We start from the raw sequence: 26,879 nt of genomic DNA, 5'->3' as shown, positions 1-26,879 counted from the left end.
GGAAAATCTTGTCTTCCTGACTGACCGCTGTATCAACCGTCCTGTACCTGGGCAACAGTGGGGATTAGTGATCCTTTTGTTAAGGGAGAAACGTACTCTGTGTGATTTTGTTCTTGTTGGCTGAGACTTGCCAGTACAAAGCAGTAGCAGGGCAAGCTTGGTGGCCAGAGGTGCCAGTCGGCTCCCCTGAGCGCAGCCCCTGCTTAAGCAGAAGGATCCTGTCCTCATGACCACTGAAAATGAGCCAGTGAGAGGTTACAAAATGTAGCCAGTGAACTTCATTCTGGAGAGAGAAGAGATGGTGTCCATTTCTTTCTGCCTGGTCTCCACCAGCCAGTTGCATGCCCTGAGGCATGCAACCAGCCAGAGGCTAGTGCTTCTGCTTCTGCTAGTGCTACTGCTTCTGCATTGGACACTCTTCAGCAGCCGCTGTACTGATTTACCTGCAGATCCTTTCTGCACTGTTGTTCGAAACCACTTGTGCCTCGATAGATAGGTCTTGCCTTTACAGGAAAAACATTTGATATATGACAAAATTGCTGTGATTTACAGCCTCTCACCCACTACCAGGAGCTTCCCGGTGCTTTCTCCAGTCCAGTGCTACCGTATCACTTCTCATGTGCAGCTCACTGTACACCTGCTGCTCGATCACCTCTCTGCCTGCCTGGCTTGAGTTTCACTGCTTCCCCTTTCTCCATGTTAGCTCTCTTTTTGCCTTTTAATGGTAGATTATCCAACCTGCTGGCTCTTATTCCTCAGGATGGCTGGGAGGGGAACACAGGAAGGGGCTGTGTCAGTCTGCCATCACTTCTTGCTTTCTCTGAATTTGATAAAGGCATTGAATTGGATTTTTACCCAAGCAGCAGCAAGCATTTGGAGGGCTTTCCGTCAGTGGTATATAAATAAAAGTGAATCAGAATAGATTGGATTGTTGCTTCTTACATCCGCTTCCCTATTTTGTTTTTGACAGGTCCTGACACCCACACACAGGCTCCTTGCTCAGACTTGGCTAGATCTGGTTTTTTTGTCTGCTTTGAGTTTTTGGCAGGATTTTTCATTCCTTATAACTTCTTTCTTCATTGGAGGATTTCAGTAGCTCTTACCCTGATCCTTAGCTCTTAGACCTAGTGCCTTTATGCTCTCCATACTGCTGGGTCTTACCAGGCCCATCATTAAAACATCACAGAGGCAAGCACTGCACCCTCCTGCAGGCTCTGAAATGGAGAAGCTGCTGCTGCTGGCTCCTGATCTCCTGTGCAACTCCACCAGGTCTAACATCATTCCCCTGCTTCAGGCCATGTTTATAGAATCATAGGATGGTTTAGATTGGAAGGGACCTCAAAAGCCACCTAGTTCCAACACCTGCCATGGGCAGGGACACCTTCCACTAGCCCAGGTTGCTCCAGGCCCCTTCCAACCTGGCCTTGAACACTGCAAGGGATGGGGCAGCCACAGCTTCTCTGGGCAATCTGTGCCAGTGTCTCACCACTCTCACAGGGAAGAATTTCTTCCTAATATATAATCTAAATCTGCTCTCTATCACTTTAAAGCCATCCCCCCTTGTCCTGTCACTACATGCTCTTGTAAAAAGCCCCTCTGTAGCTTTCCTGTAGTACTGGTAGCTTTAGGTACTGGAAGCTGCTCAAATGTCTCCCCAAAGCCTTCCCTTCTCCAGGCTGCACAAGCCCAACTGTCAGCGTGTCTCCATAGGAGAGGTGCTCCAGTGCTCTGAGCATCTTTGTGGCCTCCTCTGGACTTGCTTGAGCAGGTCCACGTCCCTCTTATGTTGCAGGCCCCAGAGCTGAACACAGTACTGCAGATGGGGTCTCATGAGAGCAGAGTAGAGGGGCAAGATCACCTCCCTTGACCTGCTGCTCACACTCCTTTTGATGCAGCCCAGCATATGGTTGGTTTCTGGGCTGCGAGCACACACTGCTGGGTCATGTTGAGCTTCTCATCACCCACCTCTGCTTCCCACTGCAGAGAAGTGGAACCAAGCAAAGAATCTGCACAGGCAATTTCTGTAATGGATTTACCTTTCTTCCCCCTAATTGAATATGCATGAGTGGGTCCTGATGTGTTCAAGTGCATTCACTGCTTGAAGAGGCTTGCCTCATTGTTTTCTTTGTATACTGTTTCTAATGCTAGATATCAATCACAAATGTTCCCTGTGTGCATTCAAAAACTGGTATTTGCTATTCAAATAGTGTGAAGTTGTAACTGTTTACCTAAGTCTTGAGAAATTGTTTCTGATCCTGAAATGGATGAGCATGCAAATACCCATCTGGTGTAGCACATACCCCTTTAAAATGTGGATTTTTATATTTACAGATGCACTCTTCAGATTCACTTTTTGTAAGCATTTGTGCTGGAAGAACCTGGTTGCCTGAATGCGTGCACGAAGGAGAGTATAAAAGCGACACAAGAACAAACAAGTAGAGCGTACTTAAAAATATCCACTATTTTACGAAGTCATTTTTTTAAATTGTCCAACTCTAAACATGAGCACTGGAGAGAAAACAAGTGTATGAGTCAGAGATCCCCCTTTTGCTTGCCATGCTCTGTACATGGTAGCAGAAAAGCAGCCAGGCACAGAAGCAGGATTGAATGTGGCAACTAAAAAACATCTGTGGGGTTTTCCCTAAATCCGTGACTCTGCAGCATGTGGCAGGGACCAGAAGGAGTGCTGTGCCAACACTACCTTCTCTTTGCAGTGGGGTCCTGCTCACAGAACCGGGAGCACTGGTGAGGGCCCCTCTGTGAGGGCATGCTGGAGGCACATCACCTCCTCACCAAGGCAACCAGCAACGGCAGGGTCCCTGCACTGCCTCTGCCCTGTTGTGGGGCACGCAGATGATCGTCTCCTCCTGCCCACTCCCTGGGACTCAGGCCAGCACAGAGGCTGGGTCACAACAGCCCCATGCAATGCTAGAGGCTTAGGGAAGAGTGGCTGGAAAGTTGCTCAGTGGAACATGACCTGGAGGTGCTGATTGATGGAGATGAACACGAGAAGCCTGTGCCCAGGCAGCCAAGAAGGCCAATGGCATCCTGGCCTGTCTCAGCAATAGCAAGCCAGCAGAGCCAGGGCAGTGATCATCCCCCTGTACTGAGCACTGGTGAGGCTGCACCTCGATTCCTGTGTTCAGCTCTGAGCCCCTCACTGCAAGAGAGACATTGAGGAGCTGGAGTGGGTCCAGAGAAGGGCAAAGCTGGTGAAGGGTCTGCAGCACAAGTGTGATGAGGAGTGGCTGAGGGAACTGGGGGTGTTTTGGCTGGAGAAGAGAAGGCTCAGGGAGGACTTTATCACTCTCTGTAGCTACCTGAAAGGAGCTTGTAGCGGGGTGGACGTCGGTTTCCACTTCAACATAAGTGACAGGACAAGGGGAAACAGCCTCAAGCTGCACCAGGGGTGGTTTAGATTGGATATTAGGAACAAGTTCTTCACAGAGAGGTGCTCAGGCGTTGGCACAGGCGGCCCAGAGCAGTGCTGGAGTCACTATCCCTAGAGGTGTTCAGGAACAGCGTTGATGAAGCAGTCAGTGACATGGTTTAGTGGTGGACTTGGCAGTCCTGGGGTAACAGTAAACTTGATGGTCATAGAGGTCTTTTCCAACCCAGATGATTCTCTAAGGAGGGCGGCAGCGCCAGCAGGGGTTCAGGCGACGCACACAACTCACCGGCAACGCACCGCGAAGGCGGCTCCGGCCTCACAAGATAGCCACCTCGCCCCGCCGCCGGGGGGCGCCTCAGGCGCGGCGTCCCGCCGTCCAACGCGCGCACGCGCAGCTCCGCCCCTCACCCGGCGCGGGGGTGAGCTCGCCTTAGCATTAACGGGACGCCCTAACTGGGCGGAAGTGACGCTCAATTAAGGGCGGAAGCAGCGCGGGGCGCCGCTTCCTGGTTGGTGGCAGGGCGTGGTTGGCTGGCGGCAGGTGAGGGGCGCACGGCGTGCCTGGGAATAGGCGCTGGGCGGGGTTGGGGTTCTCTGCCTCCCTCAGCGCTCCTTTTTCCGAGCTCCGCTGGTCTTCGCCCGGCCCTGGTTCGGTGCGGCCTGGCCCGGCCCAGGGGACAGCGGGAGGCCGGGGTGCCGGCGGAGCGGAGCAGCTTTGGCTGGACCCGGCGGCGCTCGGAGCCGGGGCTCGGGGATGGTGCCCTCCCGCCGGCGCGGTGGCGGGGCCCTGTGAGGGGCTGTCGAGGTGTCTGAGGCCCGACAGCCCCCGGTGAGACGCTTCTGGTGGCTATAGGCTCCGTCCGCTGGGGACCCCGTGAGGTTTTGGTAATGTGATGTGAGCGGCAGGCAGGACCTGTTTGGGTGGGACAGCTGGTTTGGAAAGCCTTTTGTTACGCTTACTTCACCGTGCTTCAGTGCTGAGCCGTGGAATTGGTTGGAAAACTTGTCAGGCGGGCATGGAGTATGGGAATCTCAACTTGGCGGTGGTGTATGGGACGCTTGTACTTAATGTTACGCCTCGGGGGTTGAGAAGGGCAATCCCCTCCCTCCATGTAGGTTAGGTACCCTGAAGGGATGGACAGCTGGGTGTTGCAGCCTGAAGGGAGTCACAAAAATGAGGAAGAGGCGTCCAAGATAGAAGGTTAGAGGACTCTGGTGTGTGAGTTACATACTTTTCTTCAGAAAGTTAGCTAATGGCTTATGACAGAGTTGTGGCTCTGATTCAGAGTTTCATAGAATCACGGAACGGTTTGGGTTAGCAGGGACCTTGAAGATCATCCAGTTCCAAGCCCCCTGCCATGGGCAGGGACACCTTGCATTAAAACAGGTCACTCAAAGCCCTGTCCAACCTGTCCTTGATCTAGTGGCCCTTTTACTATTCCAAATAATAATTGGTTACTATTAACAATCAGTTAATTCAAAGAACATCACAGATGAAAAAAAGCTTAACTTCTAGTCCATCAGTGCATCAATGCAGTTTGCTACCTGGAGTACTGACAAATTGGTTTTGATACAAATTGCCTTTAAGTTACACAAAGGCATGTTCCTCACACTTCCGAGCCAGTAGCTGTGGTGGTGTAACGATTTTTCAAATAAAAACACATCAGTGTCTGCAAAGGAACCCAAATGCTGTTGTGATAAATGCTTTCATTGTGTCTTGTTGGGGTTTTTTTTTAATCTATGTTCAAAATAAAGAATGAGTCAGACAACAGTAAAAAGACCACAGGGCTCATAGACCTATCTGTACACATGAAGAAAGGCTGTTAATGGCAGTGAATTTGCATCCAGCAGTAATCATCATTAGTCTTTTAGTAATTACTGGAAGTCGTGTTGTGGGGCTTCCCCCTCTCCTTTTATTTATTTATTTTTAAATGGTGTAGCGCAAATGGAGTGGTTGGACAACATCTGGATTTTCCCAAAGGCATTTTTCAAAAGAGGAACCTTTTCATCCCTGAGAGATTAGGCCAATTCTTGACTCTGCTTCTACAGTGCAGCTTCCAGCAAGGAGGTGGGATAGTGCCAGCTGTGGTTGTGGCACTTCATGGGATTCAAGCAAATGTCAGCTCAGAGTTTGCTTGAGATGACCTATTTATTTCATTTAGGTTGTGGAGCAGGTGTTGCTGGCAGAGATTTGCAGTCAGATTGACCTATCCTGGAGTAGCTGAGGGAGAAGCTGAACCTGTCCGTATTTCTTGCCAGTTCTCTGAAATGCAGAACCTCCCTTGAGCAGTGAAAGGAAGTGGAGCGGATAGTGCTGCTTTTGCCAGAGGCAACAGCTGGAAGCAAACTGACTTTGACATGTCCTTGTAGAGCCTTTTTGCTTTTCAGTTGTCCAGGGAGTCGGAGGTCCTCCAGTCAACTGCCCCTCACTTGGACTTTCTTTTACCAAGTTAACTAAGGGCTGATAAATTCTTGTGATACTTGGTTATGTTTGTCTTGTCTTGAGCAGTAAAGCTGGCATGTAAAGTCTGCCTGATACACCTCTGTATTCCTGGGATGCTTTGCTATGGGAGGAAACAGATGCACCTGTAAAGAAATCTCAGGCAGAAAAATGCCTGAGGCAGTCCCAGAGCAGAACGGGCTGGTGATCTTAGCATCTGCTCTTCTTCTATCACTCTGGATATTTAAACTGAGTTTTTATATTTTATAGTATGAGTTTATCTTCATTCCTTAAGATAAAAAGTGCTGTTTTCTTTTTTCTCAACTCAGGAGTTCATTGGCAAGAAAACTGAAAGCAGAGTCCCTGGGAAGTACTCCGCAGTCTGCGTTCTGGTCATACCGGGTAACTGCAGTCACTGCACGCTAAGTCTGAGCAGTAAAAGAGAAGGGTAGAAATTGAGAGCTGGGGGAAAATAGTACTGAGATAAGCCTGAAAGCAAGGCAGATTTATAAATATATATATAGAGAGATTTTAGATTAAAGGTGGTATGCAGAGGAAGAAGAGGATTACATCTGAAATTGTAATGTTTCCCATGGCAGTGGTGTGTGAGCTTAAAGGGAATCATTTCTATCACTCAAAAAGCAATTTCTGTAGCTAACCAGCCCTGCTTATACCCCTTCACAAGATAACCTTTGCCAGAAAATAGCCCATCCAGCAGTTTCTTTAGTGGGTTATTGATTCCCAAGGTGTCATTCATTTGACCCAGCTTTTTGTCAGCTCCTGTCGTCCAGGCCACACTGTAGGGCTGTTCCTTCTAGCAAATATGAGTGGGCTTGAAGACCCTGTTAGTGAGGTCATTCCCCTCATGTCATCTTGCAGAAATGTAAGCATTCCCTTTGCTTTTCAGTGTATAAGACAGAGAGGAATTGCTTTGGTTGCCAGTTTGATTTGGTTGCTGCCTTCATTAAGTATCTCAGGATCTGTTGTAATATTCGGGGGGGGGGGATATGGGGGCTGTAAAACTCCAGGACTTTGGAGCAGAGGGTACTGAATGTGCATGTGAAAAATAGGACATTGTTAGTTCGGGTTTGCAGCAGTGAAATGTGTCAGTGGTCAGATCTGCAGCTAAGGTCACTCTTCAGAGACTGAAGCTGATTTTGCACCAGAGAATTAGAGAGAAAAAAACTGGATCTTTTTGCTTGCTTGTTTGGGGGTGGTTTTGTTTGGGTTTTTTTTGGTTGTTTTGTTTTTTAAGCAACGTGCTGTATTTTTTGAATTATGTATTTGTTGTTATGGTAAGACTGTAAGATTGAGCAGCTCCTCGTTTTTCTGAACCAAACATTCTGCAGCAGCGTTTCAGCTAGCCTGCTTTTGGAACTCTAGTATTTAAGAGAGCTTACTGCAGGGAAATGGCCCTCCAACAGACTTTTGGCATAGCTTGTGGCTTCTGTGTACTTTAGGCATACAAATTCAAAGCACCCCCATTTAAGCAATTGAACGGAGAGCTGTGTCTTGGATGTTTGGGTGTAGCTGAGCTATTTGCTTAGGCTTCTTTCATAATAAGTAATGAGGGGAAGGGAAAGCAGGCAATTAATTAGTGCAGTGCTTCTGGTCAGTTGTAGGTACCTACCTTAGAATCAGATCAATTGTTCATTAGAGCACCTGATTGTCTCAATTAATGATGAGAGCCAAAGGTGACAGTTGCAGAGGGTTATCTGATTAACTTTAGATATCAACATCTACTTGTCAAAATGAGCTGTATGTATCCAGCTGAAGGAAATCAGTTTCAGCCTGTGCTTAGAGAACAGGGCTTTCTCAGCAAGGTGATGCAGCCTGCAGCTTAGTGCCTCATGGTGGGGAGGGCTGCTGTCTGTCTCACAAAGCTGAGCTCTGTATTGAGAGGGAAGACTGTCTTCAAGTCAGTAGTGGCTTAGAGGCCATCTTAGCTTGTGGAGCAGAGACTGAAGTAGACCTCTGAATTCTTTTTAAGTCTCTACCTTTCAGATTCTCTTTAAAAAATAATTTAATGCAGTAGCATTCTGTCTTCTGGAGAGTTGACGACATTTGATTTTACATGATGCGTCTTGAAATGTCAGGTATTTTGCAGTTTGCCAGGGAGTTGCATGTGCTATTGTAAAGCTGGGCTCTAAGATCTCAGGTCAATTCTTTCTATTTAGCCTGAGTGGAATAGGGCAATGTAGTTTGTGACAAACCAACAAATCTAAGTGGCTCTGAGTCATTTTTAGGGCTCATTTGAAAATAATCACCAAGTCTGTTGATGTATTTGATCCAAGAGACAATGCTGCTGGTGGGAAAACAAATCCTCCAGTTCATATGTATTTAGTTACTTGTCAATAATGTCTTTGCCTTAATGTCATGTTCTCATGGATTTCATCTGTCTTTAGTAGCTGCAATAATTATTGTTTATTTCAAAACAATGTCTGAGACAAAGGTTTTAGCAGTCACTGGCTTTTTGAGAAGGGGCTGCCTTAAATAGAGGACTCACGCTTTCAGAAGTAGATTTTTGACAGTGCTTTTGCTTTGGTGGATACTTACAGATAGCATTTTATTCCAGAAACAGCAGGATAAGACAAACACATAAGTAGCAATGGGTGTTTTTTTGGTGTCTGACACAATCTATGGCCCAGGAAGCATGCTCCTATCAGACACCCAGTTTACAGAAACTGTCAGTAAGCCACTCTTGTTGCAAAGCAGCCTATTTATTGTGTTCCCTCTGCCACTTAGGGAATTAACTGGGGGAAAAAATTGGTATTTTAGATGCAATTTTCCTACCAGTCTCTCTTGCTGTTTCCAAAAGTGAGTGTCTTTGTTGCATTACCTTAATACCTTTTTCTAATACAACATTAGTAGTCAGTTGGTTGAGCAAAACATATACTTGAAATTGATTGCATCTGAGGTACCTTTCATGCAGATCCCAAGGTGTGTTGGATTGAACTAGACAGCTCTCAGTAGTACATAGATTGAGTTAACATAAGGCAACCAGCACTGTAGCTGACGTTGTGGTGCAACACAGTGTTCTTTTGGTACCTGGATGTGTGAGGTACTGCATATGTGGTAACTGCCAGCAATTCCACACCATTTGGATATGGAGAATTTAGGGGATTATATCACTGGGTGATCAGTGGCTGCGTACCAGTGCAGAAGAAAAAGCTTTTGCTTTTCCTGCAGCTGCTGCTGGAACAAATGAGATGGGACTGCTTCAGTGATGGAATTCCCTCCTGCCATTTCCAAGCAGAGTGTCAGCCCACAAGGCCAGGTTGTTCAGTGTGTGAAATGCAGTGTGAGCCCCTGAGTTCTGCTGTGTATTAGATCAGGCTCCTCAGTGCTATGCTTTTGCTGCAGGGCCATTGGGTAATTGTCGGAGGCTACTCCTTTTAAAAGCATCTTGGTTGTTCAGGCAGTCCCCGGTCAATGAGTAACTTCTGGAAGGCATGTAGCAGGAGACACTTCTTAGGATTCATTTCTACATGGACTTTTTTTGTGGTGGTTGTTCTGAGGTAACTCTGTACTGTAAGGACAGGCTGGAAGTACAAGGTTGAGTAAGTATCTCTTCCAAAAGATGGAGCAGAGGAGCAGGAATGGCTTTTACAGCAGTGCCTAGGTTAGCTTTGTGATGTAGATATGGCCATGATGTACTACCCTGCTCTGAGGGGGAGGGAGACTGACAGCTTCTGAAGCTTCTTGCTTTTCTGCACCCGTTGCCAGTCTCTGTGCCTGGGAAGCTCCAGCTGCCCGGTTTAATTCATTCGTGGAGAGTGAGCAGGGTGGGACAGCTGGAGAGATCTTTTGCTTCAGGAATAGTGCTGGAAAGTAAAGTCCCAACTGATGCCAGGCCCTCAAAAAATGGAGAAACCCCACACTTCATAGCTTTGTCTAAAAGAGCTGCTAGAGGTCTTGAGACCCAAAACAGTAATGTCTACAGCAGAGTTTGAGGGTGCTACGAGACGTCTAGTAACGTGAGCACCTTGGTAGAGTGTAGCCTGCTATGGGGCCTAATTATGGTCTTGTTAATGCTTTCTTTCATCATTGCCTTCCAGCCTTCAGATGGTGATTAGACCTATTTATAGGGGCAGAATTCCTTAATATTCAGCAGAGTGCACCTTTTGCCAATCAAATCAGTACCATCTGCATCTTTGATTGCTGCTTAATAACACTGTAGAATGTGGTTAATTAAAAAATATAAATAGACTTTTCATCCTCTTAACTTATCAAAGTGCTTCTCTCCTCCTCCCTTCCCCTGCTGCCCCCTGAAAACAGGTAAAGTTGGCTTAGCACAGGGACTGTGAACCTCTTGTGTCTGCTGGAAATCCTGCTCTCCTACCCAGGATGGTAACCTACTGTGTGCTCTGCTGGAGGACTAAATTTCAACCCCTCCAGTGAATGTCAGCACGGGGCAGAACAATCACTTGCTACACAATAAAACAAGACTTACATCTGGGCTCTTGTGCTGCATTTACCATCAGCGTGTAAGGAACTTGTAGCTTTCGTTTCAGTTGCATGTCTACATCTGTGTGAATGCATGTGTACACACTGCCTTATTGTGTCACTTAACAGGAGGAGCATATGCAATGACATGTTTTGTTTTCTAGCACTTTAAGTCTCTCTCTTAAATACAGTCCCCTGGCTTTGCAGCTGGTAAACCCACAGGAGTGTGCTTTGTGTGTCTGTGGAGCGCAGGGTGATACAATTATCTTTATTTTATTTATTCCTTGAAGGAGTTCTTTTTGATATTTTGTTGGAAGGGCTTCTAGGCAAGCTTCTGGTACAAGCAAGGTATGACTGGAATATGCCAGCAGATTTGCTCATGAACTGAAATTCTGTGGGAAGCCTGTGCAGAAAGTAAGAGAATAAGGATGATGTAGCAGTATATTAATTACGGTACTGGAGAATTCTGTAGTGAAGTGTACAATAGTAGAAGTTTGTGATGAGACAGACATTGTAGCAACTGTGAGCTTTCTGAGCTCTAAAAGCTGTGTTTAGGTATTGAGAGCAATGTGCTAGATTGGAGCAGAGGAAAGTGAGAATAACAGAGGTCCGGTATTGTCAGCCTAGATAGGACAACATTTGTCCAGGTAAACATGGTAGAAAGTATTATGTGTAAGAAATTACTGTCGGTCAGGAATTTGGGATGACTTCTTATTGTGAATCAAATTATAGATGTGACATTCCTCTATCAGAAGAGACAGCACTTTGTGATAAGCTATGCCGAAAGCCTGCCTCTACTTCAAGAGTGTTTAACCTGTAGTTCATCTGTGATTTGGTCTGTTCCCACTGTGGAGCCATACTTGTGGTATTGTTATAGTGATATGTGGTGAGGGCTATGCAGACTTGTCTTCTATTGCATATTCCTGGTCTCTCTGTCCTCAGAAGTGGCTACAAGGCATTGATCTTTTATTAGAGCCCTACAAAGGAGACACATAGGGCTGGAAATAGCCTATCACTTCTTGGACATGTTACTGTATGTGGGAATTCAAGGCCTTTAGCTCATGCTGCCTTTCCAGCGTAGTGACAGTAGCAGCAGCACAGTAATTGCTGGAGCAGCCCTTGTATCTTTGAAGAATACTCACTGATTTTTTTCAAAGTATTTAAGCACTCTTCTCCCCAGAGCCCTCTTTATTTAATCCCTTGAAGCATGTTAAGGAAGCAAGTATCATTGGTGGCTTGCTTCATTATCCTTTTATTTTCAGAGCAAAGTAGGCATCTGGTAAGTGGTTGTATATATAGCTTTACAGTGTCTGTGTTGAGGGCAGCCAAATTATTTTCTTAATATTGCTTTTGTTTACATTCCTTTGAAAAGTGAAGGTATTTTAAGGTTGAGGGGAGCTTTGTTTGTAGATAATCTCAGCGACTGATCCTCCATAGACCAGTATTTTCTAAAGAACTTACAGAAGTGTTGCTTCTTTTATAGGCTTTGCCCTGTAGCAAGTTCTTTTGGGTTTAGCCTTGACATAAGGAGTTTTATTCTTCAGTCCAGGGGTACCCAAAAGGTGAGCGAAGTGGGTTGAGTTGTTCCTCTTACCGATCCAGAGCAGTGAGTTGTATACTTACGTTTCTGGGTTCAGAACCACAGATCTCTACATAGCCATCAGAGTATTAAATTTGGCTGTGGTGATTGAACAGTTGCTGGTTCCAAATACCTGAAAACCCTGGGGTTCTCAGCTTGTATCTGTCCTGGTGTAAAGGCTTTTGGAAAGGTAGGACAGCCTGATGGAGGCTGTGTTTCCCACTGCTTTTGGTTTGCTCGGCGTTTGCTAGTGTGAATGTTGGAACTGAGAAGAGGAGAGCAGCTTTGGGCACAGAAGGATAGTCACCATCCCTGATGAGTTTTGTACCAGCTTGCTTGAGGTTAAAGGTGTAGACAGCTTAAGGCAAAAGTGCAAATCTGAGCAGTTGCTAGCTCTAGTCAGAACTTCCAAATTGGGATATAGCACTCGTAAGCAGGTAGTGCAGTGAGAAAACATCCTTTTTCTCTTTGTTTGCAATTTAATAAGGCAAATGAGGTTATTATATAACACCAGAGCACATTTGTCTTGATCATGAAAGTTGACATAGAAAAAATAATGGAATGAAGAGTGGCTGGAGCCCCCAGATGCTGCAGTTCTTTTCTAGAGCCTCTTTGATCACAAAATAAAAGCAGTGTTGCTATTTCTTCTGCCTTGTGTGACCCACAGGTGGCACACCACTAATGATTAAATCTCTCGGGTGATCTGACATCTGTTTTTCTGAATCATACTTGCTTTGGGGTTTTATGTGCCCATTTCTCACCGTAGCATCAGAGTATTTCATGTCAGCCATCATAATTCCAGGATGCTGTGCTTTCTGCTGAAACACACCAGCTGCTTCTTTAAGATTCTAGAATGTTACTGGAACCAGTTTGTTGCTTTGCTGGAAATCATTTCCATGTATACGATATGAACAGTTTATTTGCACCTTTGGCCTGTATGTAACATGAAGGCTTGGCATCCATTGGGCAGGGTGGAAAAGTTGAGATATTTCTAATATGTGGCACTTGTAATAACTAATTCTCATAATGAAGTATGGCAAGGAAATATGCTGCTTCCTTCTCAGTACACTGGGGGTTGAGATAAAGGAAGAATCAGTCTTGCTGAGTGCCATTCAGGCTTTGCTTTCCTTCCTGACTTTTGTCCCTATTAAAATCTCCCTTGTTCCTGCAGTCCCTGTCTGTTACGGGAAACAATTCTGCTTTTATTTTAAGCCTATGGTCAGGCCTCTACTCTAAGTGTTTAGAAAACTGACTTGTTTCTCCAGTTAGCTTGGTCACAAGAGGTAATATATAGCAGCTATAGCATGAGATTTTGCCTGAGTCTGGTCATTCAGAAGGCTGTTGCTGGTTTTTCCTCTTTCTTGCTATGAATCCCTCATTTGTTATCTTGCACAGAAAGAATTGTCTCTTGTATCTAACTCTGGCAGCAGTTCCCACAGAGTCTGCCACATCTCTTTTTAAGAAAAGTGAGCATCTGGAGCTTGTTTGAGAGTCTGTGTTGAGAGCCTATGAAACTTAAGTTTACTGACAGCTGAACTGTGACAGTGTGAGCAGGAGCACCCAGGGCTTTTCCTGCTTTGCCCCACTACTGCTTGCTCCTCTCTTTGCAAGGGAGCAGTGGGACCTAAAGGACAGTCTGTAGCTTCTGACTGCAAGGAAGGGAACAAGTTTGGTAGTAGTTAGGGCAGTGCTGCTTCTGAGTGTGACCATCTGCCAGGAGCTGAACTGAGCTTTGCTTTAGAAAGGTCTCCAAGAGAATTAGGATTTGGTGAAGGTCTGGGAAATCATAGTAAGGCTGTATAATCTCATCTGGCCTCAAGAGGTGAAAAGCTTGACCTTCTCACCCTGTAGGGCAGGATTATCATTACACAGTAATGGTTTTGATAGTGAAGCAGTTTTTAGAAGTCCCTTTCTTGCCCTTCTTCCCACTCTGCTTCGTGTCTGGGCAATTACAGCTCTTTATTTGTCTGCTGTAAATTGGGTCATTGAACTGATCCGAGTTAAAAATAGGAATCCCAAACATCAGCAGCACTGATGCAAGAGAAGAGTTGTGACCAGTGGCAGGGAGGATCGTAAACTCATGTTGCTGCTGAAGCCAAAGTATCTCATAACTGCACACTTGCTGTGTTAGCTGTTTGCCTTTTTTCTGCATTGTCAGTCAAATAGGAGATTTGAAAGCAAAAGGCTTCAAGCTTGGTTGTGGTCAGCAGATCAGAAAATGCCATCTCCAAATTAGCTGTGCTCCTCTCAGATTAGCTTGTATGCTTTACAAGTCTAAATAATAATTTCCTATCTGATGAATAGGCCCAGTCAAGAAGACTATAATCAGTGTGCAAACATTGCTGCTGAAGAATGTGGGTACAGTCTGACTGCCAGTGATGCATGAAGTGAAACAGAGTAAGTCTAGGCTTCCTGCAGCAAAGCCAGGTCCTCTGATAGCTGAGCTTCATATTGCAAATTAGTTATCTACAGACAGGCTCCTTGGTTCCCTCCTCCTTTTACCTCTCATATGTTTCATTGTTAAGCACTACCCTACACCCCCAAAAAGAGACCAACCTCAAAACCCCGCAAAATCCTGAACACCCCAAACAACAGCTGCATCACATTTACAGAAGGTCTTTCCTAAGCTGCTGTAGTAGGACTAGAAAGGACAAATTCAGAGAGGGTGAATGGTGTTAAATATACAGACATGCTACAGGCAAGTCTAATCTAGTATCTTTTAATTTGGTGAAGCAAGATGGGGAATTTAAAGAATGCATGAAGACCCCTCTAATTTTCACCTATTAAACTGTTGGTTTATGCTGTAACTGAATCTTCAGTCTCTTGTTTTGTGAATTTCTCCCGTACACACTGTGTTTCTGTGTTATTCTCAGCCTGCTCTGTTGTGCAGGCTGGAATACAGTTTGTACACAGCAGTGCTCCCTGGAGTAGCTCCTCCAGACCACCAAGTACCAGAGAGGGAACGTGTTATGTCCTGAGATATCTCTCTGCTTCAGATACATTACTTCTTGATTCTCCTTTGTTTTGCTTCTCTTCAGCTTAATGAATATTTTTTTTTACAGATGTACAGCACTCTGTGTGATGAAGCCCTGTAATGAGAGGCTGTAGGCTGCGGGTTTTTTACTGTCTGAATGAGCAAGACACACAGAGAAAACAACTTTGAAGGGAGTTTTGTAGGCCTAGCAGGGTTTGGGTTAGAAAACTGAATGGATACTTCTCTATTCCTTAATCAGGCTGTCCTAACAGTAGTGTGTTTGTGAGTTTAGAATTTCTAATGTGCTCAGAGAAATGCATTTCTCCCCTATACCCAGCTCCTGTCCTGGGAATTGTTTTGTTTATTTGTGTGAGTAAAAACACGGGAGGCAGATTCTTTGGAATTGCTGAGGGAGAGGTGAGGGAAGCTGGCAGGATGGAAGCATGGGTGATGCACAGTCTTCTGGCTGAACTACAGAGCAGTGATACTGGCCCAGCTGCATCCAGGAGCATGCATACTGCTCTGGTGCGTGTGTTGAACATGACTGAAAGATTTCAGTGACTGTTTAGGTTTTATATATGAAAGGATCCTAAAATATGGCTTCTCTCAAGGTAGTTATGAAGGAAAAACCCAGTCACCAGAAGCAATGAGCAGCTCTTGGGAGTCTCAGAATGGAAGAATTCTCATTAACCTACTTGGAGGAAGGGCATGTGTGCACATGCATGCCCTATAATTTCATAGCTGCTGTTCTTGGAAGGGAGCTGTAGTTGTGTTTCTTGGAGCAGAAGTGTAAGATGAAATACTGCATTTTGCTAATAGGATTGAATGACCTGAAATATATCCATCTGGACTATGAGGATGGGAGGAGGCGAGTGAGGAGTCTTATCACCACCCTGAACTGACTCTCTTCCAAAGTGTGGTCTTTGTTTTCAGCACAGTACTGAGCAGAGATCCCTTAAGTGACATGCTAAAAATAAAATTCTGGTTCCCAAGAGCATTCAGATAAGCAAGAGGCTCCCACCTCACTTGGATTTATTAAAAAACTCATATGTCAAACTTGCTACTTGTGCCTCCTCTCTCCTTAGCTCACCAGTTCCATTGCAAGTGCTTCCCTAAAATAATTAGGTAAGCAAAGAATGGAAGTCCCTGTATAAAAGCTGTGATAACATGGAAGTGTGTTTACTGCAATGACCTATTTGTCCTTTCTTTTAGGTGCAATGACTACAGTAGCCCAGAAGCACTTTTTGGAAGGGCAAACGTACTCAGTCCCTCTAATCCAACCGGATTTACGCAGGGAGGAGGCTGTTCAGCAGGTGGCAGATGCACTTCAGTATCTGCAAAAGGTGTCGGGTGATATCTTCAACAGGTATGGTGCTGTTACATGGGGATTCAAGGCTTAGCATTCAGCAATATGAAATGGTGCTGTAGTAAGGTTGCAGCAGTGACAGGGCATTGCATTGGCAAGCAATGGAAGCTCATAGAAGGGATGAAAAAGGACCATATGTACTTCAATAAGAGTTTATTGGATTCGGGTCTGTCAAACTTAAGCATAACGAAATGGCGGCAGTTAGCCAGAGGTTGGTTGTTATTAATTTCTTATTCAGTGGCAGACTCCCACAAATTGCATTACTGCTTCTGCAGCAGTTATCTTTTGTTCCTTCTTGCTCATGTTTGAAATGGGAGACTTTTTTTATTTAGAGTATCTCAAAGATATGTCTTTTTGAGTCATTGTACTTGAAGCAGTGTAGCAGAAAATGTCTCTCCTGATCTCTAGGACTTACAGACTGTTCTCTTTGGGCTTCTGTGTTTTGCACTTTTTGTATGCTGGAAGGCTGAGTGCATCAGTGTGTCTGTTCTTCATGCCACAGTTTCATAATCCGTCTAAACTGATCTCTTCAGGGATTCAACCTGCGCTTGCCACCTCTTGCGTATGGTCATCTTTAGGACTGGATTTATCAGACTACTTATATAGTAGATCAGAGAGATTCTTGGTTTTGCCTGCAAATGATGGTAGATATCATGGTGCCTTTTTTCAGCTGATGCCATCTTTGATGCCTTAAGATGGCATGTCATATCAGTGGTATAGAAATAAATCAGCATTTATCTTGTCATCCTGATGAGCAAAAGCACTTGCTGTGGTTTCAGTGGGGATCATGACTACCTAGTTGGATTTATTATGGTATGAGCAGGACCATGGCATTGTTTCTTTTTATTTTTTTATTTTTTTTATTTTTCTAAGAACAGATCGAAGTGGGGTTTTTTTGGGGTTGGTTTTTTTTTTTTATAGTGATATTTTGAAGGGCAGCCTCTGAGGAAAGGGTAGTCACTAAGGCTGAGCTCAGGTCATTGAGGAAAATCAAGGCTCTGCTTGGGCAAGGGCGCTCCTGGGCAAGGGATGTGTGTAGGCTATATTAACTTGAACACAAAGTCTGATTCTTTTGTGCACTTCTCAGAATGGGAACCCTCCATGATATAAGGGTGGTAGAAGGCTTTCTAGAGCTGCCAGAAACATGTGAAAGGCACATCTCAAACTCGGGACTGGTGGGCAGTGCTGTCCTTCTCTGTGGGGTAAATAAAGCTATTGATAAAAGAGGAGTGGTTCTTTCTCCGTCTCTTTTTCTTTCTTTTCTCCTGCTCACTGTTTAGTAACTCAGTGCCCTGTAATTTCCCCAGGCAGACAAGCCTGCTGTTTTGTATGCAAGTCACTCCTGAGTCCTGAACAGTGACTGTGATGCTGTTCCCTCACTCTTTGGTGCACTCATGACTTCTAATTACCAATTTTTTTCCAACAACAGAGGAGGCTTCCGTGGCCTCTTTGTTTGCTTTGCCTTTCCTCTGAGGTCTTGGCTCTCAGATATAATTAATAACTATTTAGTAATTATGCAGGCGTCTGATTAAAAGTTCCATGACCTTGGTTGTTCCATGCCAATCAAGGGGCAAAGCTTTCAAGGTGAGAACTTTGCCACTTAGTGAAGAGTGACCTTTTATCTTCCCTTTCCTGAGATAAGGGAGCTCTGTCTTCCATTTCCAGGGAGGAGGTGCTTTATCTGGGGAAGCTGACTGTTCTGATCTGCAAAATGGCAGCTTGCAGTGTTAATGGAGAGGAACCTTGTTCAGTGTGGCAGACTCAGCTGAGTGTGTCAAACTCATTACTTCAATATTACAAAGGTGCAGATGTTTTGGGGATGTTTTGTGGAAACAGTTGGATTGGTACAGTGCTTTTGAGAGTGGCAAGCCGATCCGTTATTTGTTAAAGGTGGAGTGAAAAAAAACTCTCGCTCTCTATGGAAAAAACCAAATATTTTCTCAGTGTTAGCTGATCAAAGCTTCTGCTCTCAGTTCTGCTGACATGACAATTGAGTATGAATTCTTAAAATGAACATGTCCATCCATTGTACAAAGAAGGTGAGCTTTTTCTCTCTTTATTTGGAAACTGACTAAAGGCAGCTATAGTACTGTTGTGGCTGTAGAATACATATTCCCTAGGCTGGGCAGAGGCAGCAGTGGTGAAAAGTGCCTGTGGATTCAGCCTTCTCGAGAGGATGCAAGAAAGACACTTTTGCATTTGGAGACATGGGAGAAAGAAGATAAGCAGTTTTCCTCCCCTTCCTGCTGGTTTGGGGAATCTGGGAAATAACCCATGAGACAAGTCTCTGCCAAGCTGTCTTCTTTCCAAATGCTCTTAAACGAGCTGACCTGCTATCAAGTTTAACTGTGGCAAGGTATGTGGTGATGAGGCACTTTGCAAAGTTCATTAGTTTGTAGAGAATAAGGGATGAGCAGGTGCAGAAAGCAAGGTAAACTATAGCTGAGACCCAGAGCAGACCTATTAGGAGCAGCCTTGAAGAGCAGGTCTAGTAATCCATGGCAGGCTAAGCCTCCCGTGTACCTTGCAAACAGTGCGTGCACCTGTGTAATCTATAATCTCTAAGAAACAGCAGGGAGTAGCTCAGCATCCCTATCTTATTCCTAACCCTTGGGAGCAAGGACCCATCCAGCCTCTTCCACATTGAGAACAATAAAGTACCAGATCCTGCCGAGGGAAATCACTGACCTGGGCAGACTCTTGGCTGCTGGGCAGTACAGGCAGTCCTATCTTCTCAGAAAGTCCTGTCCTCTTGGTACTTTGAGGAGATCAAGAGGCTGCATGTACTTTCCAGGGTTATGTTTTGGAGTAATGGAAGTTTTAACCTTGCGTATGCTAACCGAATTCATATAATTAATCTGCTGTGGAAGCTGCAGTAAAGATCAGATTCATTGCCTGAAGCTACTGAGGTTTTAATACGCATCATTACTGCTTAAAACATAACTACTCTAACATAGCCAATCTGACATAATATCTATGTGAGTTTAACTTCTGGACTTCTAATAGAGGATTTTGATGTAGGTCACAGGAGGCAGGTTGACCAATTTAGACACTCAAACAGTAGACATTCACCTATTTGTTTCATTGTTGCCGGCATTTTCTGGGTGGGAGCTTGTGTTGGAATCATGTGCCATGGAATTCTTGACAGGAATGTTGTTGCGGTAAGTACTTCAGATAGGTGATGGTTTTAGCTTGCAGGATCCCCCCGGTTAGCTGGGCTTGCCCTTTGGGATTTCTCATTTTCTGAGGAGATTTTTTTTGTTGCCAGGAGATGTTAATAACTTCTAATATGTCAGTTCATTATCCAGAGTGTACACTTTAGTATAATAAATTTGTGGAAAATTTCATATTCAAGTTATATCGTAGAGTGTTACAGCAGTAGAAAGAAAACAAATACTTGAATCTGGGATGTTACCAAGGTCCTGATCTCCTTTGCCTGTGATCCAGCCACAAATTGTCCAGTATACAAAGTTTCTCATCCTTGTGTTTCTTTTTTTTTCAGGTTGTAGGGTTTCTGGGTCGATCTTTTTAAAGATTTTAAAGAACACTTTATTCAGTGTTCTTTGCTTGTCTGGAATAGTATTTTGCTAAACAGGCATATCCTCCTTGTTCCTCCCCAGTTGGATTCACATTAATTTAACATTTAATATTTCAAAAGGGCATTAATATTCAGAAAAGGTTTAACTGAAAGCCACACTTCTGAAAGCGGTAGTTGGAAAACCAAAGCACTGTGGAAATGCTGTTAAGCGTGGGGAGGAAGTTTGGTAGGTGTGTGATTAAGGAAGTGTTTGACTGGGCAGCAGAGCCTTAAGGGATGTTTGGGACAGGAGCAGGGTTGAGGTGTGAGTAGTCCTGAAATGGAAAATACAAACGAAACCATAATCATGAGGTGCATTTGGGTGTTCCCCCCCCTTCTTGTTTTAAACTTGCTACTGGGATTAGTCATGATGATTGATAGTGAAAATGGGTGACTGAATATATCTGTAAGAATGTACTTGATTTAGGAGGTCTGTGGAATGTATTATTAAATGTTCATGGAAACTTGCGAAGAAGGGTCTTGCTGCAAGCTGAACGGTGATATTTGTTGTGCACTGTGGCTCTGGGGATGCAGCTTGGACACTGCATCATAGTTGTTCCTCTGCTGACTGTAAGGGCTTGATCTTACTAGGAGAAGTGTCAGGGGTGCTGCATTTGTGATGGATCACCATTCAGGTGAGTTTATACCAGGAGGCTGTCTGTAGCACAGGGTATTAATTTTTCCCTGTTTAATTTGAGAGTAATACCACTCTTGTTAAGCAGCAAGTCACCTCATGGTACTTGAAGCCATCCCAGAGGTCACCTGAGAGAGGATGCTAGGTCTGGTTTAGTTTCAGGTGCCTCTCTTGAGGGGCATCTGAAGGAGCATTCATTTGCGTCCAGGAAGATAAAGGAGAAACAGTGAGGTAAAGGAGTGGATGGTCCTGCAGATGTGAGGACATAGGGCATGGTGCCAGACTCTTCAGTGGTGCCCAGTGACTGGACAACAAGCGTTGGCCATAAAATAAAACACAAGAAGTTTCACCTCAACATGAGGAACAACTTCTTCATGTTGAGGGTGGCAGAGCACTGGAACGGGCTTTCTGAAAAGGTTGTGGAGCATCACTCTCTGGAGACATTCAAAACCCGCCTGGACGTGTTCTTGTGTAACGTGCTCTAGGTGGCCCTGCCTTGGCAGGGGGGTTGCACTTGATTATCTCCAGAGGATCCTTCCAACACAGTGATTCTGTGAAGACATTCTGCCTGCAGATACTGGTTATTCTTGTAGAGGCATGTGCAATTAATGTGGATTTTTTGAAGTGTAGCACACAGTTTGTAAGAAACTGCTCATTTGGTTTAGCTCTCATGGTCCTCTGGAAGCTAAATTTGAAAGCTCGTAAAGATGTAGCTTGAGGGAGATTCCCAAACTATTGGGAAGACTGTAGAAAGCGAGATATGAGGGTCAGATCACTATGCCTGGAAGGCTGGTGGCAGATGGTAGTAGCAAGTATCCTGTGTCCTCAAAAAGAGGTGAAGGGATAGTGACTGTTTTTTTGCAGGAGTCCAGTTTGCAACTCTTTCTGGATGCTGCTAAATCCCTGATTTTAAAATCTTGCAGCCCATGGAGTGGGGCAGCAGGTGAGAAGGGGCACAGATAGAGCTGTCACAGCTTGAAATGAAATGAAAGTAGCAGGAAAGAGGAGGCTGAATGGTAGGTATTACATCATTAACAGATTATTCCTTCAAAATGAAACAAACATGGTGGAGAATTAGCCAGGCAGGATTCTTGCCCATCTCAAAGTGCTGAAAATCTGTCTTTTGGACCTCCAATTAAACATGTCTTTTGAAGAGATTAGACACGTCTTTGGAAGGAGAGAAACAGAATGCTAAATTTGATTCTGCAAGTGAGATGCCTTTTATGGCATTGTCATTAAATGTAGTGATGGTTACTTAAGCCCTTGCTCTAAGTCTGCTAACAATAGCTCTTCCACATCAGTTTCTTTCACTAACGGTCTATCTTTGAATCGCATTCCCCCACAAGGAGGATAATCAGTCTGTTCTGCCTTAAGTGATTGAAAGGCAGGCTTGAACTTGGTAAGAGAGCTGTAGCCTTCTGTACACCAACAAGACATTCAGAATTGTTTGAAATGAGCAATTTAAAGAAAATATTGAAGTTGTTCAGCTTCAATATCCACCTTCAAGCAGACTTAAACTTTTTGTACCTAATAGAAGCTATGCAAATAGTGGTACATCTTAATGAATAACTTGAAGTCTCAGTGCTGGCATTAATACAAAATGTTTCTTAAAGCATGAGATAAGTTTGTATTAGCTACAGAAAACATTGTGTGGGGAGGAAGGGTTCTTAATGCTTGATTCTACATCTGAAAATGATGGAATATTGTGTCCAGGATGCTGAAGTAGCCATCCAGGAGCACAAAGGAAATACAAGCCCTAACCGTATCCTCAGTTGCTAAAAAGAAAATGTGTTGTATAGAATCATAGAGTGGTTTGGGTTGGAGGGGACCTTAAAGATCATCTAGTTCCAACCCTCTGCCATGGGCAGGGACACCTTCCACTAGACAGCTCATGTCAAGTGCACCACCCAGCTTGGTGGTGTTGGCAAACCTGCTGAGGGTGCACTTGATCCCACTACTCGGGTGCACCCGTGCCAAACTGCTGATGTATCAATTTGCTCTATTTAGTAAAAAAGTGAAGTAAAATACAGAAGTTGCAGGGCAAGTGTTCTCCTGCTTCTGGAATTGGTCTCAAAATGGCTTATCAAAAGGAGGCAGACAACAATTTCAGACTTAATGTTGCTCTTTAAAGGATTCTCTCTACTCTTACAGGGTTCTTCATGGTAGTGGAATATCTAGTGGAAATGTGGGCCAGTTTGAAAACAGATGGCAATAGGAAACACAAACAGTAGGGAGAAACTTAAGTAACTTTTGTTACATATGGTTTATTGTTTTATTTTAGTTTGTGGGGGTTTTAACCCTGTCAGGGTTGTCTCTTGTTTGTATTGTGTGCCTTGTTGGAGAAAATTCAGTATTGAATAGCAGCTTTCAAGTTCTTGTGAGCTAATTCTCTCCCTGTTCCTTAAAGACAGGACAAGACAGACTCCCTGAGAAAGCATGTAAGACATTGGAAAGTAGGAGGATGTGCACGTACCTAGTGCAGTTTGGTACCTAGAAAAATACCCAGTAGAATATGCACTGCAGCTTGACCATCCTGAGGCCTGAATCTGTTCCTTCCTCTCTGGCAACTCACATTCTACTTTTGCAACTCTGGGGAGATCTCCTTCATCCTCAGAAGGAGGATTTGCTGCTCCTCCAAGGGTGAAGAAGTGATATGAAAAGAGAACAGAGGGAAGCAGGCTTGCTGTTGTAGTAAAGCAAAGCTTTGCTTTGAAGGTATTTGGTTTATTTTCTTTGGTCATGGGCAAGGGGAAATCCCACCTTAGCTTCTAGAGGATTGATTATGGCAGTGCAAATAATTTGTAACAGGGATGTGGCTGGAGAGATGTGTCACAGAAGAGTCTGTGATAAATCTTAGCATACTTAATAAAAACAAGTTCTTGATATGATAGGAACTTCTTGCTGTCCAGACTCTCTTCATGCAGCAGAACTTTGAAAATCATTAATCAAAAAAAATTTGGTCCAATCACATGCACTCCACAGTGGCTTTCCGATTTAATTTTTTCTTTGCTTTTTGTCCATATTTGTATGTGTCTGTAGGCTAAAATCAATTTACTACCATCTATAGACTCTCTGTGGCTCAGCAAAGCTTTTCTAAAATGTTTATAGAGAGCTGTGATTTTTAACACAAGAGATGCCACACGTAGCAGCTACCATTATTTATTATTCAAAGGCCATGTTCCAAAACACATTTATCTGTTTCAAAACCATCTATGGAAATAAAGACTGTAGCACCAAGAGGTAAAAGAAACAAATGTTGGACCTGTTTGTGGAGGTGAAAAGTAATTCTATTGATAAACGTTCCCTTCTTTCACCAATGATTATTTTAAAGCACAGTCAATTTGAGGACAGAGCAGTGACTAAGTTGAAGGATGGATCACTTTGTATACCCTCAGCTGCTATAAATTGGTGTAAACTTTTATGAGCTATCTTGTAACAAAAAGTACAGAGGTGTAATTACCCCTGCTTTTACTGCTCTGTGAAGTGGAAGCCCAAGAGGACCTCTTGCTATTGACAAGATGTATCTTTTTGCTTACTGAACTGTTTCTGGATTGAAAAGGTAGTGTGCATTATGCAATTGCAGTGAAATAACCTTCTTTGAAGCTGAGTGCTACAGTGTCTCAATTTGCTGATTTTTTTTTTTTTTGTGGAGGTTTATTGACTCCAGAAATAATAAATTCTCCTGGAAGGCATGCTAAGGCACATGAAAAACAACGAGGTGCTTGGTGACAGCCAGCATAACTTTACTAAGGGCAAATCATGCCTGACCAATTTGATGGCCTTCTATGATGGGGCTGCAGAACTGATGGGTGGGGACAAAGGAATTGAAGTCATCTACCTGGGCTTGTGGAAAGCATTTGACACTGTCCTGCATGATATCCTTGTCTGTAAATTGAAGAGGCATCAATTTGAGGATAGACCACTCGGTGGATAAAGAATTGATTGGATGCCCACATGCAGAGAGTTGCAGTTAATGGCTCAATGTCCAACTGGAGACCAGTTATGAGTGGTGTCATAGAACCATAGAATAGTTAGGGTTGGAAAGGACCTTAAGATCATCAAGTTCCAACCCCCCTGCCATGGGCAGGGACACCTCACACTAAACCATGTCACCTAGGGCTCTGTCCAACCCGGCTTTGAACACCACCAGGGGTGGAGCATTCACGACTTCCCTGGGCAACCCATTCCAGTGCCTCACCACCCTCTCAGTAAAGAATTTCCTCCTTATATCCATCCTAAACTTTCCCTGTTTAAGTTTTAACCTGTTACCCCTTGTCCTATCACTACAGTCCCTAGTGGACAATCCCTCCCCAGTTTGTGCAAGACTGACACTAAAGGGGTAGAGATACTGACAAAAAGTCAAAAAGCTTAGATTATAGCCAAAAAGCTACAAAAATTTGGGGTTCAAAATAACTGGGCTATCAATTCTGAGGGATTCTATCTCTCAGGGATCGGTGTTGGGACTGTTCCTGTCCTACGTCTCTGTCAGCGACGTGGACAGTGGGATTGAGTGCGCCCTCAGCAAGTTTGCCGGTGACACCAAACTGTGTGGTTCGGTTGATACGCCGGAGGGAAGGGATGCCATCCAGAGGGACCTCGACACGCTTGTGAGGTGGGCTGATGCCAACCTTATGAAGTTTAACCATGCCAAGTGCAAGGTCCTATACCTGGGTTGGAGCAATCCCAGGCACAGCTACAGGTTGGGCAGAGAAGAGATTCAGAGCAGCCCTGCAGAGAAGGACGTGGGGGTGTTGGCCGATGAGAAACTCAACATGAGCCGGCTTCAGTGTGCGCTCACAGCCCAGAAAGCCAACTGTATCCTGGGCTGCATCAAGAGGAGCGTGACCAGCAGGTCGAAGGAGGTGATCCTGCCCCTCTACCCTGCTCTCATGAGACCTCGCTTGGAGTATTGTGTGCAGTTCTGGTGTCCTCAACATAAAAAGAACATGGAGCTGTTGGAACAAGTCCAGAGGAGGGCCACGAGGATGATCAGGGGACTGGAGCACCTTCCAGGTTGCCCAAAGAAGTGAGTTTATACTCCATCCCTGGCGGTGTTCAAGGCCAGGTTGGACAGAACCTTGGGTGACATGGTTTAGTGTGAGGTGTCCCTGCCCATGGCAAGGGGGCTGGAACTAGATGATCTTAAGGTCCTGTCCAACCCAAACTGTTCTGTGATGCTGTGATCAGTGCTTGGAGTGTGGCGAGGGGCTGAGCGCTGGGCTGGGGCATCAGGGAGAGGGAGAGTTGCATCACACCTGTGACTGACTAATGCAGTGAGGCCTTATGGCTGCAGCCCTTTAGCATGGGAGTGTTAAGTGTGCTTCCCTAATATCTTTCCACAGTTGTGGTGCGCTGAGAAGGTTCTCAAGGAGAAACGCAGCTGAGTAAACTTTCTTTCCTTGAAGTGCTCTTGATGTCTGTGGGTTGAAGGATCCATATCCACTTGATGGGAGATGCAGTGGCTGAGATTTTCTGCAGCAGTAATTCATGTCTATAAACTACAAGGGTGGAAGGTGGCTGTTAATTAACAGAGATTTGGAAAAGATCTCATGAACTTCCCCATCCAGAGAGTCATTCCCTTCCCCTCACCAGCTCTTTACCCCAGGTGGCTGTAGCTATTACTCTGGAAATATCCAAGGAGAAGCAGATCATAATAACAAGTCCGTATGTGCCTCACAGCAAAAGAAATGTTCCTTTTTTTCTAGTTTCTTAGACCACGGGTTTGGCAATATTTTCAGATTTTCCTACTTCCACCCTAATTGACACAGCTGCTGTGTCGTTCTCAACCAGCTTTAGGTGCTGGACTCTCACATGTGTTGGAGTCATTTTTTGTTCGTAGGGCTGAGTTTTGTCTACACAGTCAGCCCTGGAGGAAGAGATGCAAATAAGTCACTTTGTTTTACAGGCATGACTTCCATCATGGGTCTATTGTGGAGAAAACTGTCTGGAAAATAATACTGAGTGGCTTGAAATGTCTATTGCAGGCTTCCTCCTCTGTAAGTAGGAGTGTGCACAGCAAGGGAGGAGTTGCAGGAGAGAACACCAGTGCCAAAGGTCTGTTCCTCACACTTGACTGGCAGATTAAATTCTCTTTTCCATGGTCCTTCTTTCTGACTAGCCATGGTGCTGTCACTGGGCTTTTCCAAATGTGGCAGGTTAGCGGTTAGGAGTAAATGGAACTGACAGTTAAGACATAGCAGTGCTTTTGAAGACAGCAGATCCATTTGCAGACACAAATGAAGGAGTTCTTGCTTTTCTTCCATTAAATCCTCCAGACAATGATTTTATTGAGGAAATCCACCATGCAGTGCTGTTAGGGAGAGGATGAGATAACAATTATTTTTGGAGCCAGGAATGAAGGATTTGGATGGTAGAGAGCTAAAGAGAACCCCCAGATGGGTAATTTAGTATCTTCTGAGTTGGATTCCATTCTTAATTTATCCAAGAATACGATCCTTTTTCTGGATTAATA

At 44.6% G+C, this 26,879-nt stretch overlaps 1 protein-coding gene across 4 annotated transcripts in view; it reads left to right on the top strand.

Annotated features, from left to right (window-relative positions):
* Positions 1 to 3,866: 3,866 nt before the first annotated feature.
* WASHC1 (WASH complex subunit 1) overlaps positions 3,867 to 26,879 on the top strand; it is a gene marked incomplete at its 5' end in the record, with an annotated part of 48,342 nt that continues 25,329 nt past the window's right edge. The window contains 3 exons of one of the 4 annotated variants that reach the window (XM_080624360.1): positions 3,876 to 3,932; positions 6,161 to 6,233; positions 16,043 to 16,196. In XM_080624360.1, the coding sequence (XP_080480486.1) occupies positions 16,048 to 16,196 (149 nt within the window). Of the gene's footprint in view, positions 3,933 to 6,160; positions 6,234 to 15,915; positions 15,956 to 16,017; positions 16,197 to 26,879 lie in introns of those variants that run through there. The other 3 variants (XM_080624362.1, XM_080624361.1, XM_080624359.1) reach the window with 3 other exon arrangements.

Source organism: Psittacula echo (genome assembly GCF_963264785.1).
Source record: "Psittacula echo genome assembly, chromosome: 1".
Classification (NCBI taxonomy): Eukaryota; Metazoa; Chordata; class Aves; order Psittaciformes; family Psittacidae; genus Psittacula; species Psittacula echo.
This window is presented reverse-complemented; position numbering and strand designations above follow the sequence as displayed.